The sequence below is a fragment of the Leucoraja erinacea genome, chromosome 36, assembly GCF_028641065.1.
Source record: "Leucoraja erinacea ecotype New England chromosome 36, Leri_hhj_1, whole genome shotgun sequence".
NCBI lineage: Eukaryota > Metazoa > Chordata > Chondrichthyes > Rajiformes > Rajidae > Leucoraja > Leucoraja erinaceus.
Window position 1 is genome coordinate 10364654 of NC_073412.1, and position 14196 is coordinate 10378849.

Below are 14196 nucleotides of genomic sequence, written 5' to 3' on the forward strand. Positions count from 1 at the left end.
TGTAGGTTTAAGAAGGAACTGCAGATGCTGGAGAATCGAAGGTAGACAAAAATGCTGGAGAAACTCAGCGGGTGAGGCAGCATCCATGGAGCGAAGGAAATGGGTGACGTTTCGGGTCGAGACCCTTCGCTCCATAGATGCTGCCTCACCCGCTGAGTTTTTCCAGCATTTGTCTACCCCAGGTTTGTAGGTTGATTTGCCTTTGGTAAAGATTGTAAATTGTCCCCAATGCTAGTATACAGGGTATTCGCTAGTCGGTGCGGGCTTGGTGGGCCAAAATGGCTTGTTTCTGCGCTGTATCTCTAAACTAAACTTCACAAAGTTGGACATCAGACCTTGATGCTGAGGGAGAGTCAACAATTTGAAATATTGTCTGTGTTTCTGCCTGCACAGATGCTTACTTACCCTTTGGGTTTTTCTAGTGTTTTGATATTCGTATAGGTTTTCAATGTTGCAGCATTTTCTTTTAGATTTGTGATCTGACATTCAGAATACAAATACACCGAGGAGAGTAATAAACTCTAGGAGCTTGTAGATTGTGGCAGTTAATATTTAATACAGAGAATTCTAATATCTGCATTCTTCCCATCTTGGTCTCTGCTGCTCAGACTCACACTGCAGTCTTCATTGCTGAGGGATATTTTGATGGAATAGACTCGTACATGGAGTTCTGATCTTATTTTAAATGATGTCAAGGTGTGAAATAAAGGTATAAGTTTGGTTTAGTTAGTTCAGTTTATTGTCACATGTACCGAGGTACAGTGAAAAGCTGTTGTTGTGTGCTAACCTGTCAGCAGAAAGATAATACATGATTACAGTTGAGTCATCCACAGTGTACAGATACATGATCAAGGGAATAACGGTAAGTGTAAGATAAAGTCCAGTAAAGTCTGATCTGAGGGAGGTCGGTAAGCCGCAGGTCTTCATGGTCGCAGTGGGCCTCGCTGGTCGCTCCTCCAGCATCAAGAGTTGTTGCGGTAGGTCTTCTGGTAGCAGGAGTTGGAAAATTGATTGATTTTTACTTTAGATTAGTTTAGACATACAGCACGGAAACAGGCCATTCGGCCCACTGAGTCCGCACCGACCAATGATGCTCGCACACTAACACAATCCTCCTCAGACTGGGGACAATTTTTTTTAACATTTACAGTGTGGGACATAACGTTTGGGACAAAGATCCATAATTTATTTATTTGCCTCTACTCCACAATTTGAAATTTATAATTAAAAAAAAAAAAATTACATGTTGATAAAGCGCACATGGTCAGATTTTATTAAAGGCCATTTTTATACATTTTGGTTTCACCATGTAGAAATTACAGCTGTGTTTATACATAGTCCACCCATTTCAGGGCACTATAATGTTTGGGACATGTCTTCACAAGCGTTTATAATTGCTCAGGTGTGTTTAATTGCCTCCTTAATGCAGGTATAAGAAAGCTCTCAGCACCAAATCTTTCCTCCAGTCTTTCCATCACTTTTGGAAACTTTTATTGCTGTTTATCAACATGAGGACTAAAGTTGTGCCAATGAAAGTCAAAGAAGCCATTATGAGACTGAGAAACAAAAATAAAGCTGTTAAGAGACATCAGCCAAACCTTAGGCTTACCCAAATCAACTGTTTGGAACATCATTAAGAAGAAAGAGAGCACTGGTGAGCTTATTAATCACAAAGGGACTGGCAGGCCAAGGAAGACCTCCACAGCTGACGACAGAAGAATTCTCTCTATAATAAAGAAAAATCCACAAACACCTGTCCGACAGATCAGAAACACTCTTCAGGAGTCGGGTGTGGATTTGTCAATGACCACTGTCCGCAGAAGACTTCATGAACAGAAATACAGAAGCTACACTGCAAGATGCAAACCACTGGTTAGCCGCATAAGTAGAATGGCCGGGTTACAGTTTGCCAAGAAGTACTTAAAAGCGCAACCACAGTTCCGGAAAAAGGTCTTGTGGACAGATGAGATGAAGATGAACTAATATCAGAGTGATGGCAAGAGCAAACTATGGAGGAGAGAAGGAACTGCCCAAGATCCAAAGCATTCCACCTCGTCTGTGAAACGCAATGGTGGGGGTGTTATGGCCTGGGCATGTATGGCTGCTGAAGGTACTGGCTCACTTATCTTCATTGATGATACAACTGCTGATGGTAGTAGCATAATAAATTCTGAAGTGTATAGACACATCCTATCTGCTCAAGTTCAAACAAATGCCTCAAAACTCATTGGCCAGCGGTTCATTCTACAGCAAGACAATGATCCCAAACATACTGCTAAAGCAACAAAGGAGTTATTCAAAGCTAAAAAATTGTAAATTCTTGAGTGGCCAAGTCAATCACCCAATCTGAACCCAATTGAGCATGCCTTTTATATACTGAAGAGAAAAACTGAAGGGGACTAGCCTCCAAAACAAGCATAAGCTAAAGATGGCTGCAATACAGGCCTGGCAGAGCATCATCAGAGAAGACACCTAGCAACTGGTGAAGTCCATGAATCACAGACTTCAAGCAGTCATTACATGCAAAGATATGCAACAAAATACTAAACATGACTACTTTCATTTACATGACATTGCTGTGTCCCAAACATTATGGTGCCCTAAAATGGGGCGCTATGCATAAACACTGCTGTAATTTCTACATGGTGAAATCAAAATGTATAAAAATAGCCTTTATTAAAATCTGACAATGTGCACTGTAACCACATGTGATTTTTTTTCCATTACAAATCTCAAATTGTGGAGTACAGAGGCAAATAAATAAATGATGGGTCTTTGTCCCAGACATTATGGAGGGCACGATATACCAAACCAATTAACCTGGAAACCTGTACATCTTTGGAGTGTTGGAGGAGAAAACCCACGCAGATCACAGGGAGAACGTACAGACTCTACAGACTGCACCCGTAGTCAGGATCAAACCGAGTCTCTGACGCTGAAAGGCAATAGTTCTACAGCTACGTCGCCGTGCAGCCCGTGAAAGGAGATTAGGAAAAAGCGGAGTTAAAGTAAGAAATACTGCTGTTAGAGTAGAGATTTAAAAGGGTGGAACGATGGTAACGTGATTGCAGATCCACTTCTATGATCAGCGCACGGAGTCGCCTGGCTTGGGAGCCATCTTGAATCCACATGGTGCAAGTATTGAGAGGTTTCTAGGACAGTGATGATCTCTTCTTCAGAAAAACTAAATGTTATTGGTCATCTTTCAGGTTCTGAAAGAATTTGCAGGAGTAGACAGTGATGTTTCTACCTGTAAAGAAGGCTTACACTCGGCTCTGAATAAAACCTCTTATTAGTACATCTAATGTGCAATTCAGGAAATGCTTCTGTACTCGTGGAATTTAAGGCAAAATTGCATATATGCTTTTAGCAATTAGTTGTGTAAAACAGACGAGGGAAAAGGAAAATAGATTGATGGCATTAGGTTGCAAAGATGCAAGAACCTTGCGAAAAACCCTTGTGGATTAGAGGGGATTAGTTACAAGGACAAATTGGACGGACCTTTGGTGGAACACTGGAGGTTTGGAGAACGAATAGAAGGAGAGAAAAGTGATGAGAGGTATGGGTAGTGTAGAACCTTTAGATAGGTGCCAGGTTCATGCTGCCAGGGTTGTAGTGGAGACATGTACGATAGTGGTGTTTGAGGCTTTTAAATAGGGACATGGATATCCAGGGAATGGAGGGATAAATGAGATTAGATTATCTTGGCATCTTGTATCGGACATTGTGGACTGAAGAGCCTGTTCCAGTGTTGTATTTTTTTATGTTCTGTCAACCGTGTGTGGAGTGAAACACTTTCATTTCCATGTGGGTCAACTGGTTTGTTTTTTATGAAGCTGTTTGCATTGTACTTCATGGCTGCTGGGAATCAAAGGAAGAGCCACTTCTCTTTTTCTCTCCTCCCAATTCGTTACCACCCTCCCCTCCATTCCTCCGTGCCAGGGGAAACTGCTTACCCTATGAATGTCAAAAGGACCATTGTAACAGCAAAGCTGTACTTTTGTAGCTCATTTATTCCTGGGCTGATCTTCGCTTTGCTTTTTAACAAAAGCCCAGCAGACTCAGTTTGTTGTGCAATGAAGCAACTGAAGTGCCTAACCTTTCGAAACATTTATTTTCTCTTTTCTATATAGATTAGAGATCACCATTCATTTCCTTAGAAACTCTGAGGGAGGTTACTCACTGAGCGATGTCTGTGCGCCTGGTACTGCTCTTACAGGAGCTAGGACCTCGACAATAGTGGTCCAAATTGTTCATTCAGTTCATTGTGGGGAAACACCTGCTTTTTGATTTGGAGTCTGCACCATCTGCAGAGCTGTGGCCTTGGACATTACATTGTTATTTTGTGCCCCTGCCTGCATTTAAATCTCGTTTCCAACGACAGTCACTAAATTGTGCATCGAAAATGCTTAGAACGTGAACATTGTGATGTGTGTGTAAAACCTGATGCATTTTTTGCCTTGTTGAATTAGAGAAGAAATTTGATTTGTTGTTATACTGGAGGAGAAATCGTTTGATCCATTGATTCCATGGTAGCTCAGCCTCGAGGAAACCACTCCATCCTTTCCCGTTGCCCTGGAGGTTTTCCCCTTGAATGTCTGTTTCCACCATCCTTTCAGACAGTAATTCCATAAATTAACTTTGTTGAAGTAGCCATAACGAAGGCTTTAAATGTTCGGTTCTTATCTAACATGTTTTATATCAACGAAGCAGATTTATTTTCAGGCTTTTCATGCTTTAAAGGGAAAGTCACCAATTTTTTTTTTTACTTTAAAGATACAGCGCAGAAACAGTCCCTTCAGCCCACCGAATACTATCCACGTACACTAGCACTATCTTACACACTAGGGACAATTTACAATTTTTCCCAGAGCCAATTAACCTACAAACCTGTACATCTTCGGAGTATGGGAGGAAGCCGGACCACCCGTGGAAAACCCAAGCAGTCACGGGGAGAATGTGCAAAGACAGCACCAGTAGTCAGGATCGAACCTGAGTCTCTGGCGCTATAAGGCAGCAACTTTATCGCTGTGCCATTGTGCTGCCCCTCAAATCAAAAATGAAATACTTGACTTTCACCTATGGTACCAGAGGTTTGAACTGGGTTTAAAACGGTGACTTTGATGTATCCTCTGCCTGGCTGCTGAGCTGTGAGGGTTTGATGAGCTGAGATTGGAGGTCTCCCTCCAATCTTCTTTAGTACACAAGTTCTTTAGTAACTTGTCAGTTTCTTTGTTGAACTAAATTCCCAGTGAGCGTCAACGGGAGTGTAGGAAGGAACTGCACATGCCGGTTTAACTGAAGATAGGCACTAAATGCTGGAGTAACTCAGTGGGAGAGGCGGCATCTGGAGAGAAGGAATGGGTGACGTTTCGGGTCGAGACCCTGAAGGTGCCTGTCCCGCTGAGTTGCTCCAGCATTTTGTGTCTATCTTCGAGCTCCAATGGGAGCTGACCCTACCAGCAATATATGGACATGTTCACAGAGTCTCTTGTGTGATCCGGGTGGGATATAAATAAAGTATATGATGGACATTATTGAGGCTGAGTTGATGGTGGTTTGCTAGGCATTGATTAACAGACAGAAAATGAAGAGTCGGTATTAGTGGGACATTTTGGATTGGAAGCTGTAAATAGTGTGATGCCTCGGGGACTATTGCTGAGGCTCCAGCTGTCCACATCTATATTAATGAGAGGCAAGTGTAATATATCCAAGTTTGTTGATAATGCAGAGATGGAGCCAGACAGCATGGACACAGGCCATCGGTGCCGGTTCTGCACCTCTAGTTTCCCTCCTCCCCGACTCTCAGTCTCAAGAAGGGTCTCAACCCGAAACGTAACCTATTTCTTTTCTCCTGGATTTCTGCTGCCTGGATCTGCTGAGTTACTCCAGCATTTTGTGTTATTCTTTGATAGAAACAAGCCCTTTGGCGAAACTCGTCCATACCAAACCAAGTTACCCAATTGAGCAAGTGCCTGTTCCTGGCCCATATTCCTCCAAACCTTTCCTATCCATGCACCTGTCCAAGTGACTTTTTAATGTCATAATTGTACCAACCTTCATCTGGCAATGTACACACCACCCTCCATGTTAAAAAGTTGTCTCTCAGGTTCCCTTTAATTCTTTTCCTTCTCAGCTTAAACTTATGCCCTCCCATTATGTACTTCCCTAACTTAGAGAAAATACAGTAGCTATTCATTTTGTCTATTTACCTCATGATTTTATTAACCTCTGTAAGGTCGCCCTTCAGCTTTCTATGCTCCAGGGAAAATATACTCCTTGTAAATCAAACCTTCCAGACCCGGTAGCATCTCGTGAATCTTTCTTTGCACCCTTCCACTTTAATGACATCCTTCCTATAGCAGGGCGACCAGAACTGTACAAAATTCTCTGTAACCTTGCCGTACTCCAAATGCAGCTCTTCCGATGGGTTACTGATGGTTGGCAGTGTGGTTATTGAGTCACAGAGCAGTGCAGCATGTAAAGAGGCCCTTCAGCCCAACCTGTCCATGCTGTCCAAGGGCTAGTCCTATTTGGACACAAAATGCTGGAGTAACTCAGTGGGGCAGGAAGCCTCTTTGGAGAGAAGAAATGGGTGACATTTTGGGTCAAAACCCTTCTTCGGACTACGTCAGGGGCAGGGGAGATACAGAGATAAGGAAGTGTAAGGTGAGAACGAGACATCAAAGGAGGTGGAGATCAAGAAAAATGTAGAATAGATCATTGTTAGCTAAGGGAAGGAAACTACAAAGCAAATAGATAAAATGTAATTAGGGACAGTTAGACTGGTTGGAGAACTGGAGAGGGATGTGGAGAGAGAGAGGGAAAGCAAGGGTTATTTGAAGATAGAGTAGACAATATTCATACCACTGAGATGTAAACTGCCCAAGTGAAAGATTGACTGACCTATAGGTAGATGGGTCAGCATTGCCTAACTCTGACCATGGAGGAGGCCCAGGACAGAAAGGTCAGTGTGGGAATGGGAGGTGGAGTTAAGCAACCGGGAGATCAGGTAGGTTTAGGTGAACTGAGCAGAGGTGTTCAGCGAAACGATCGCCAAGCCAGCCCTTAGTCTCGCCGGTATACAGGAGTCCACACCTGGAACAGCGGATACAGTAGATGAGATTGGTGGAGGTGCAAGTGAACCTCTGCCTTACCTGAAAAGACTGTTGGGGTCCTTAGATGATGTCGAGGGAGGAGGTATAAGGACAGGTGTTGCAAGGGAAAGTACCTGGGGAGGGGCTGGTTTGACTAGGAAGGAACATGTTAACTGTAATGAGTTAGTCCTATTTCCCTGCATTTGGTTCCTGTGAGGGTGGTGCAGGGAGGTATTTGGTAATACCTGCCTTCAGAGGCCGACTCATTATATAAGAGTTGAGATATTATGTTGCAGTTGTACAAAGCATCGGATAGACCGCACCCAGAATATTGTGTACCTTTCTTGTCATCACAATGTATGGAGTATGTGGTAGCAATAGAGGGAGTGCAGTGGAGATTCACCAGGATGTCTCCTGCAATGGAGGACTGGAATAACATGAAGCAACTCTATTTTTCACACTGAAGTTGGGGATTAAGTGGAGGAAACTGCCAGAGGAGGTGGCGGAGGTAGATAGTATTATGACATTTGAAGAAGCACATGGATAGGATGGGAGTAGATGGATATGGGCCTATTGTGGATAGGCATCATGGTCAGCATTGCCAGTGATGACTGCAGAGACTGCTGTGTGATTCTGTGATTTTGTTTCAGGGCTGATGGAGTAGATGTAGTGATGTTATCTTTCCTGGTTGATGAAAACCAGTGACAGTCTCAAAATAAGCCACTCATAACAGAGCCGAATATGAAAAATATCCATAATCTTCACCCAGAGGGTAGCGAAAGACTGTGGAGGCTCTTTTATTTTGAATTTGTAAATGAATCGATGCATACGAGGTTTGTGCTGGAGGTGAAAGATCAGTCATGATCTTATTAAATAAGGCAGACGCCAGGGTTTAAATAGCCTAAATCCTCTATTTGTCAAGTTCTTATCTAACTGTGTTCTTCTGGCCATTGATGCCTGACTAGGGGATGCAAGGCTGTGATCATCAGTGTAAATTGCATTCAAACTTAACTGCCCTCATGTTTTTAGTACAGCTCATCCTGCATTGTTCAGTCTAGGCAATTGATGACCTGACTTGGAGTGATATTCTGGTTAGTGTGTATGTCAATCATAATATGCCATAATGTTAGATAAAACCAGAGGCTCTTGTGTGACATGATCTGATTTGGACTAGTTGTGCTGAACAATATCTGTTTCTCTGCCATTAGAATCAATGTAATTCTATGTAATGGACTTGTCCTTTGCAGTTCACCCTCTGTTGCATCTTTGTAGATCGCTTTGCCTTTTTCACTTTCTCTTTGGCAATTCCACTCTCTGGGGGGTGACGAGCGGTAGAGTTGCTGACTTACAGCGCTTGCAACGCCGGTGACCCGGGTTCGGTCCCATCTACGGGTGCTGTCAGTGCGGAGTTTGGACGTTCTTCCCGTGACCGAGTGGGCTTTCGCCGGGTGCTCTGGTTTCCTCCCACACTCCAAAGACATACAGATTTGTAGGTTAATTGGCTTGGTATAAGTGTAAATTGTCCCTTATGTGTATGTGTTGGACAGTGTTAATGGGCGGGAATCGCTGGTTGGTGTGGACTCGGTGGGCCGAAGGGCCTGTTTCCACACTGTATTTCTAAACTTAAACCTAAAATTCACTCAATTTCCACTTTCCATCTTTCCATCATATTTCACCGGCTATTCTGACTATTCATGTATTTTGTCCAAATCTTACTGTAATTACCATCCTTTTGCCACTGATACCGGGACCACTCCTGGTTAGGCAAATGGAAAGGTGACTAATGATGCCCAGCATTGATCACAGAAGTATCTGTCTGATTCCTGTGCAACAAAATATCCATAACTTCAACTCCCCCTCCCATTCCGTATCTGACCTCTCTGTCCTGGGTCTCCTCCATGGCCAGAGCAAACAACACCGGCAATTGGAGGAACAGCACCTCATATTCCGCTTGGGGAGTCTGCATCCGGGGGGCATGAACATTGAATTCTCCCAATTTTGATAGCCCTTGCTCCCCTTCCTATCTCTCCCTCAGCCCTATGGCTCCTCCTCCTCCTTTTTCCTTTCTTCACTTTCCACTCTTGTTAATTTTACCTTGAATCATTGGTGGTCTATAATTAGTATATATTTATATGGAACAGTATAAAGCTATGTTCGGTGCTATCCATCCATGCTGAGTGCAGGTTGAACATTTAATGTTTTTTTTAAATAATCTGCTCGATGGCATCAAATGTATCCCATTAGTTATAATAAATTGATGCAAAAGGAATATTCTAATGTTTAAGAGATTCTGATGAAGGGTCCCGACCCAAAACATCACCTGCTCCTTTTCTCCAGAGATGTTGCCTGACCCGCTGAGTTACTCCAGCATTTTGTGTCTATCTTCAGTGTAAACCAGCAACGACAGTTCCTTCCTACACATTCTAATGTTTCAGTCCATCTTTTATGTGCTCACTCCCGTAGTCTTCTGTGATCTTGAGATGTTGGGCTATACGGCCCTTTGCTATGGAGTTCCAAATATGAAGCTCTTTGCTTTTGCCCCATTTCAGCGCCCTTTTCCACACTTCAGTTTCTGACGTCATAATTGAATATAATATAGTCCCAATTTCCCCATCTTTACAAATTTACTCTAGTTGTTTGACAAACATATATAACTAAAGGAGAAACAGCACTTCTTAGCTGGTTAGGATTTTGATTAAAATAAGTTGAGTTGCTTAGATCATGCAGAATCCCACGGAGAAACAGACAGCGTGACCCATCTCCAGCAGGTTACAGTTTATGCTGCAAAGGGGTCCCTCCATTGTGTAGGAAGGAACTGCCGACGCTGGCTTACACTGAAGATAGACACGTGCTGGAGTAATTCAGCGGGTCACAGAGCATCTCTAGAGAAAAGGAAGAGATGACGTTTTAGGTCGAGACCCTTCCTCAGAATCTCAATATTCATTGCTTGGAGAACTGAATTGTGTTCAATATTCTGCGAGGTCTTACCGTGATTCCATGCATGTTTTCAAACACAAACCTCAGTATTCCAGTTTCCTTGGCAATGATCGCCGATGCTTTGAAGTTACCTTTAAAGGCCTTGTTGTCCTGTCTCAAGGTTTAGTGGTTTTGTCCTTTAAGCTATATCATACTGAAACAGTTACATTTATTTGGTACCTAAATGTCCAGCCTACAAATGTATTCATTAATTGTAATTTTATTTTGAAGTCATAACTGTTACTCACTCTACAGTAGTAGCTACTCTCAGCAGCCCCACCAATATTTGGGCTTTAGGCACAGTTTGAAATTGTACTTCCAATTCCCAAGCCCAAGTCTTTGATGTAAATGATGAACAGCAGTGGTCCCAGCACCGATCCTTTTGAATCATCATTTCCCATTGTTGCGTTAGAGTGCCCATATCTATTCTCGTTCACAACCAATTTGTTATTCATGCTGCTACTTTGCGTGGCAATTTTAGTCGTGAATTTATCATGCAACATGATATTCAAGTCATTGTGAAAATCCAAAAATATATTATTGACATCATCACCTGTATCTATTTTTTCTACTTCATGTAATTTGTTGAGGTTAGCCTCCATATGAAATTATGTTGAGTATTCATCATCTTTTTGCTTTCTGAATTAAATGTACTACAGTATTAAAATTAAGCTTGCACTTCAACTAGGTCTGCTGAACGTAAATGGGAGAAATGCCATCTCTGGGTGAGAATTTGAGACTCTAAGCCCCATTGTGGTCGTAGACATCTCCCTGTCAAAATACCCCACTCGCCTGGGATGACCTATTACCTGCCATGCTTTGCCTTGCCTTTCCCCTTTCCAGCTTCACAATCAGTCTGAAGAAAGGTCTCAACCCAAAACATCACCTATCTATGTCCCCCAAAGATGCTGCCTGACCCACTGTTACTCCAGGAAGTTGTGTCCTTTTAAGCCCTATCATAGACTTGACTCGGCTCCAACATGTAGCTGCTGTGGCAGTGTTCACAGGGCATGGAGTGCCACCGATATCCGACTTCAATTCCTCACTTCCAATTCTTTTTTTGATCCCAATACAAGATCATGTGTGCAAAACGGCCACTGCTAACACAATAGCGCTAACATTTCAAAACTATTCGAGGAATACGTGCACCTCTGATAAAAAAACAAAAAACACCCCCACTGTCACAATATTTCTTTATCTTGAAGGGTTGTAAAATTCTGGCCTATCCCAATCTGTTGTTTGTCGTATTGAAATGAAAGATCGTGGAGTGATATCCCAAGCAGCTGCTGTGTAGATGTGCAGGCAGCTGTTACAGGTGGAAGCGTACATTTAGTAACGCAGGGATGCAAATTATTTTACAATTAGTTTGCTGATCCTTTCCGCGTGTCTTGCATCCCCTCTGCCTCTACCCGACAATTTTGGTGAAAATGTTGTAATGTGCTTGATGACCTGTTTGAGGTCAATTTTCACCTGAAGGACAAGATAGGCTAATGATTTGGGTGTTGGTCATGGATCGATGCGGAAGAGTTGTACTCATTGAAGATCATTTATTGCATTGGTGTGTATAGGTCAACGCTTGTGCAAGATAACACAGAGAGGGAGTGTTACGCACAGGTGTTTATTTTTACCACTTGCCCCTAACAGGCAGGAGTTCAAATCTTGTGTCTTTCAATAAAGCATCAAATGACTCAAAATAGCCCGTGGGTGAGTTTTAAACGTTAGGGCGAAGGCTAAAGTTGTTTCTGTAGATTTGTTAAGTAAAGAATCAAACAAGAAATGTAAAACCAAGGCAATTAAATAGGAAGAATTGAGACACAATGAATCGCAGATGCTGGTTTATAAAAAAGGTTTTACAGGTTTACAGTGTTGGAGTGGCTCAGTGGGTCAGGCTGCATTTCTGGAAGACATGGTTAGATGACATTTCGAGTCGGGACCCTTCTTCAAACTATCCATGTTCTCCAAAGATGCTGCCTGACCCACTGAAGAAGGGTCTGAAGAAGGTACCTGACCTGAAACATCGCCTATCCGTGTCTTCCAAAGATGCCGTCTGACCTATGAGTGATTCCAGCACTTTGTAAAAACGAAGCATATCAGGTTTTCAGTAAAATATTGTTGGGCAGACTATTTTGCCTTGTGTGGATAACCCTTGTGTTGGAAATGGTTTGTATCCTTAGTCTATGAAAGCAGAGACAATTTTAAGTTCATGCATTTTGATCAATATTTTCTTGGCCGAGTCTTTGCATGCCATTGCAAACCTGTATTATTTGCGTGAGATTACATTTAGGTAGATTTTGTGGCATTGGCACCATGTGTGGTGAACGTGCACTGGGTAATTGGGGTTACCTGTATCTAGAGTGATTTAAATCTTTGTTTTCTGCCTGCCTGCCAGCTTTGCAGCTAATTATACTACATCTGTGTTTATCTGAGTCCTTTATATCGCCACTCACAATTCACCTGTCATTACTTGGTACTCGTTAGCAACTGGTAACTTGTGCCTTTCTATATCTTGGTGGCTGGTAGATTAGAAACGTAATTTTATGTTTAAATAATGTAAATGTTATCTGTGCTTGTTGGCTTACTGGCGGATGATTTTTCTGTACACCAATACGAAGTGTGTTTTTCATGCAGTTTTCCTTGCCTTTTCCAGGTGATAATGTACCCGCATCGAAGGAGAAGTTGTGATGACTCTACGATAAGAACCTAACACACCAGCACCAGACTAGGCAACCGAGAAGAGAAAGGAATCTTTTCACAGGGAAGGTGAATCTAAGATGTCCTTAAGTAGCAGCAGTTCAGCTGGGAAAGGTGTGGATTCGAATGCTGTTGATGCCTACGACAGTGGGGATGAGTGGGATATCGGAGTTGGGAATTTAATTATTGACTTGGACGCAGACTTGGAAAAAGACCAGCAGAAAATGGAGATGTCGGGATCGAAAGATGGGAGCATCCCAGTGCCAAGCGCAGTGGCAGCTCTACCAGAGAATATCAAGTTTGTCACTCCAGTTCAAGCACCGCAGGCCAAAGAGAGCAAATCGAAGGCTAAAAGGAGCAAAAATGCAAAGGAAGGAAGTAAATCTGTGTCTGCTGCTTCTCTCTATACTGTGGGAGAATCAGGAAATGGCAAGAAAGAAATGCAGGCGCGGTCTGCAGAAATTGCGAATCCCAGTGGGCTGGGGTCGTCTAACACCACGTCCAAAGGATCAGAAAAAGGTCCAAAGACAGTTCGGAATGGAGCCGGATCAAAAAAGGACAAAGAGGGTGGATCCAGCAAAAGCAAAAAGGATAAAAGTGAGAGCAGCGGAGGTGTGCAGCCGCCTCCTGGGAACGATTCCAACGCTGCACAACAACTCGGGCTGGGGTCAGGGCCAAAGGGCAGCTCGTTTGAATGTGCTCCGAGCACAAGCTGCCCAGACGGGGCTGCCGTCCAAGTGCTGGATTTGGGAAACGCACCACTGGATAGCAACAGCATTTCCAACCTGCTGGGAATTAAACCCGAAACGGAGGAGGTCGACAGTGAGTGTCGACCACTGAAGAAGGTCAAGACGGAGAAGGTAAGAACAGTGGCTGTTCATGTTCCCTTGTAAACCCAGATCCGGCAATGAGATTAGTGGTTTCTCATCAGAACTTGAGAGATCTCTCGTGTTTCATGAAGTGGCGAGTCAATTGATTCATCAGGCAATCAATGATCCTTTTAACAATCTACTGAAAGATCAGCACTCGTGAGTGGGATGTCTGGAAAGGCTGATCAGAGCCTTATTATATTTATTGTATTTTTGCTGAGTTAATTTGCACATGTTTTTGTTTGACTCTCTACGCTCATGACATCATTAAGGGAACTAGGCTGAGAGGTAATCATTGGTGCATGGGAGCTGAATTAATGTCAGTCGAGTGAACTCATTAACTGGATGGTGAGTACTTAGCTCACTTACATTGTCTGCCAGAATGCCATTTACCTGCCTGGCTGACATCTGTATTCGACTATGCTCAAGGAGAAATAATCGGGAACTATTTGTATGTGAGGATAGTTAGGGGGGGAGAAACAGAAGTTGTGAGCATTGCTGTTTGTAAAAGTTTAACCATTCAGTTAGTCCAGAGAGCTTGTGCACCACTGATTGCCATAGTG

General features: G+C 43.0%; 1 protein-coding gene across 1 annotated transcript in view; it reads left to right on the top strand.

Moving 5' to 3' along the window:
• Nucleotides 1–14196, top strand: part of LOC129713546 (zinc finger protein 609-like) — a 183494-nt gene that overhangs the window by 5245 nt on the left and 164053 nt on the right. Inside the window, 1 exon segment of the mRNA XM_055662659.1 lies at nt 12721–13624. Within this exon segment, the coding sequence (XP_055518634.1) occupies nt 12845–13624 (780 nt within the window). The 5' untranslated portion in view covers nt 12721–12844.